At 53.7% G+C, this 2,155-nt stretch overlaps 1 protein-coding gene across 1 annotated transcript; it reads left to right on the plus strand.

Moving 5' to 3' along the window:
* Positions 1 to 405: 405 nt before the first annotated feature.
* Positions 406 to 1,235, plus strand: PHACADRAFT_203310 (uncharacterized protein; the record flags this gene model as incomplete). The annotated part of the gene is made up of 2 exons (XM_007403328.1): positions 406 to 473; positions 521 to 1,235. 2 exons carry the CDS (start codon positions 406 to 408, stop codon positions 1,233 to 1,235), a joined length of 783 nt encoding a protein of 260 aa, XP_007403390.1.
* Positions 1,236 to 2,155: the final 920 nt, after the last annotated feature.

The following is a 2,155-nucleotide window of genomic DNA, read 5'->3' on the forward strand; positions in this document are numbered from 1 at the left end:
GCGTACTGACAGTCATCAAAGGTACTGAGTATGCTCTGCACCCCATCAGTGAGGAATTTCGCAGACCATCGAGGGAAGACATTTCAAGAAGGATGTCTGTTCTCTGCTCTATGACCTGTCCGGATTCCGCGTCGAGTACCCACACTTGGTGCCGACGACCATGTAAAATATGTCAACGTTTACACAACAGACAAGTGTGCGACATATCAGATTCATCCAGGCCAATTTCGCCGACACAGAGCCCAGGACCTTCTACCCCACCGCTTGAAGTCATTCTTATCAGATGTTGAGTCACTTGGTGTACTCTACGACACCTGCGCTGGTCATGAAGCCGAAGTCAAACAAGAGGGCTCCGCAAGACTGGAGCTTCGGGCAGCAGTTTTTCCAGGTTCCCCAACATCTCACATGTTGAGAGACGTTACCCAAGAGCTGATCGAGTCTTCAATTGTTGGATTTGACCCTATTGATTGGTGGTAAGTTCAGCGTTCACCAGGTGTTCTCTTTATTAAAACAGCGTCAGGATGTTCCGCTACTGGAGACTCGCCGCACTACGATATGTTTTTTTGTCGCTGGAGAAAGCCAAACCCGAGCTGCGCGCCATGGGACCTGTGCTAGGTCTTGGTGCAATAAGTGTATGGATCAAGAACTCTCTCATATTCCGTCCAGGAGAGCAGCGCTGGGACAAAGCAATTGTGCCACCGGCGGCCTACTGGGATGCCGAAGACGAAGAAAATCTGGCCGAAGACGATGAGGTGCAGAACTTGGTGGCCGAGGGTCAGATGGGACCGGCAATTGAGGAGCGTGGACTATATTTTGTGTCGGCAGTGGAGTATGACTACGGCATCTACAGTCTTCCCCCGGCACGCGGACTCGACGCCAGGACCTACGCAATGATCTACAATTGCAACAGCTTCACTGAGCTCGAGCTGCTATTCATGGCGAGTGCAGTAAAGAAGGCAAGAAAAGAGCCGACTGCTCTTCCTCGATGCACAAAACTACGACGACGTATACCACCACGAGCACGCTCTCCGGACCGAGACATTGACTTCGGGCTAGGAGAGGCAGGTGTCAGAGTTCGCCGCCTTCCCGGCGTGGTAGGAGCTGTCGACGTGCTTGATGGAGGGCTTGACGGAGAGGTCAATGCCATCTGGCAGGACTTCCTCCGTGACATAGCTGCTGTCATTCCGTGCTTCGCAAAGGGGGGGTGCTATAGCACGCTGACTATCGACGAGTGACGAGACGCAACAGAGGAGTTGTACAAGTCCTTGTCTCTTCCGCTCACATGCGCATATGTCAAGATCGCAAGCGCCGACACGTGGGACCGCTTGTTCTTCAACCGGTTCTTTCCTAATACTGCCCAGCAAAAAGCACGTCCCGTAAAAACACAGCATTTCGGGTCCTGCCACTACTGGCTGCGGTGGCTGGTGTTAACCAAAAAGGTTGCTGCGGAAGGAGATCAAGATACTATACGCGAAACGTTGCTTACTGAGTTTCAGAAGCTCTGCTGGCTGCCTTGGTCGTCAAGCGATCGAATTTGGGACACCGACAAGCACGCAAAGGGACAGTGCGTCACGCTGCCCCGTAACCACATAGGCCCGGCACCCAAAGTAGCGATAAACGAACGTCTTATAATTCCGCTGGAGAGGGTGACTTTGAGGTAATGAGGCCGTTTACTATTCGGGCACTACGGCTTTTGCGGTCGCCAGTGGCGGGCACCAAGCAACGCCACATGAGAGGTTAGTTAGTCACTCTTGTAGTCTGGGCATGTAATATACCAGCCTTGGCCGGCGGGTTTACTGTACCCTTGCAGTAAGCTCCAGATCACGTACGTACCGGATGATATACCCTGGACGCAACTACCACGGCCTCTTATGGATTCAACGCATATCACTGAGCATCACAAAACAAATCAGGAATGGCCGCCAGTGGCGAGTGGTCCAAGGGAGTCATTTTCAGCATGAGCCAATGAATCCGAGAGCATCACCCTGCGATCGCCACTGGCAAGTCGCACTGGCGGCGCCACAAGCAATCACAAACGGCAGAAGCTCAGGGGCGGTCGCCGCTGGCGACTGCCTCGTCGCATCAACCGTCTGGCCCGCCAGCGGGGGGTGCTGCTCGCCTGAGCACCCTATGCAGACTACCCGTGCCTACGTAA

The sequence above is a fragment of the Phanerochaete carnosa genome (genome assembly GCF_000300595.1).
Source record: "Phanerochaete carnosa HHB-10118-sp unplaced genomic scaffold PHACAscaffold_1026, whole genome shotgun sequence".
NCBI lineage: Eukaryota > Fungi > Basidiomycota > Agaricomycetes > Polyporales > Phanerochaetaceae > Phanerochaete > Phanerochaete carnosa.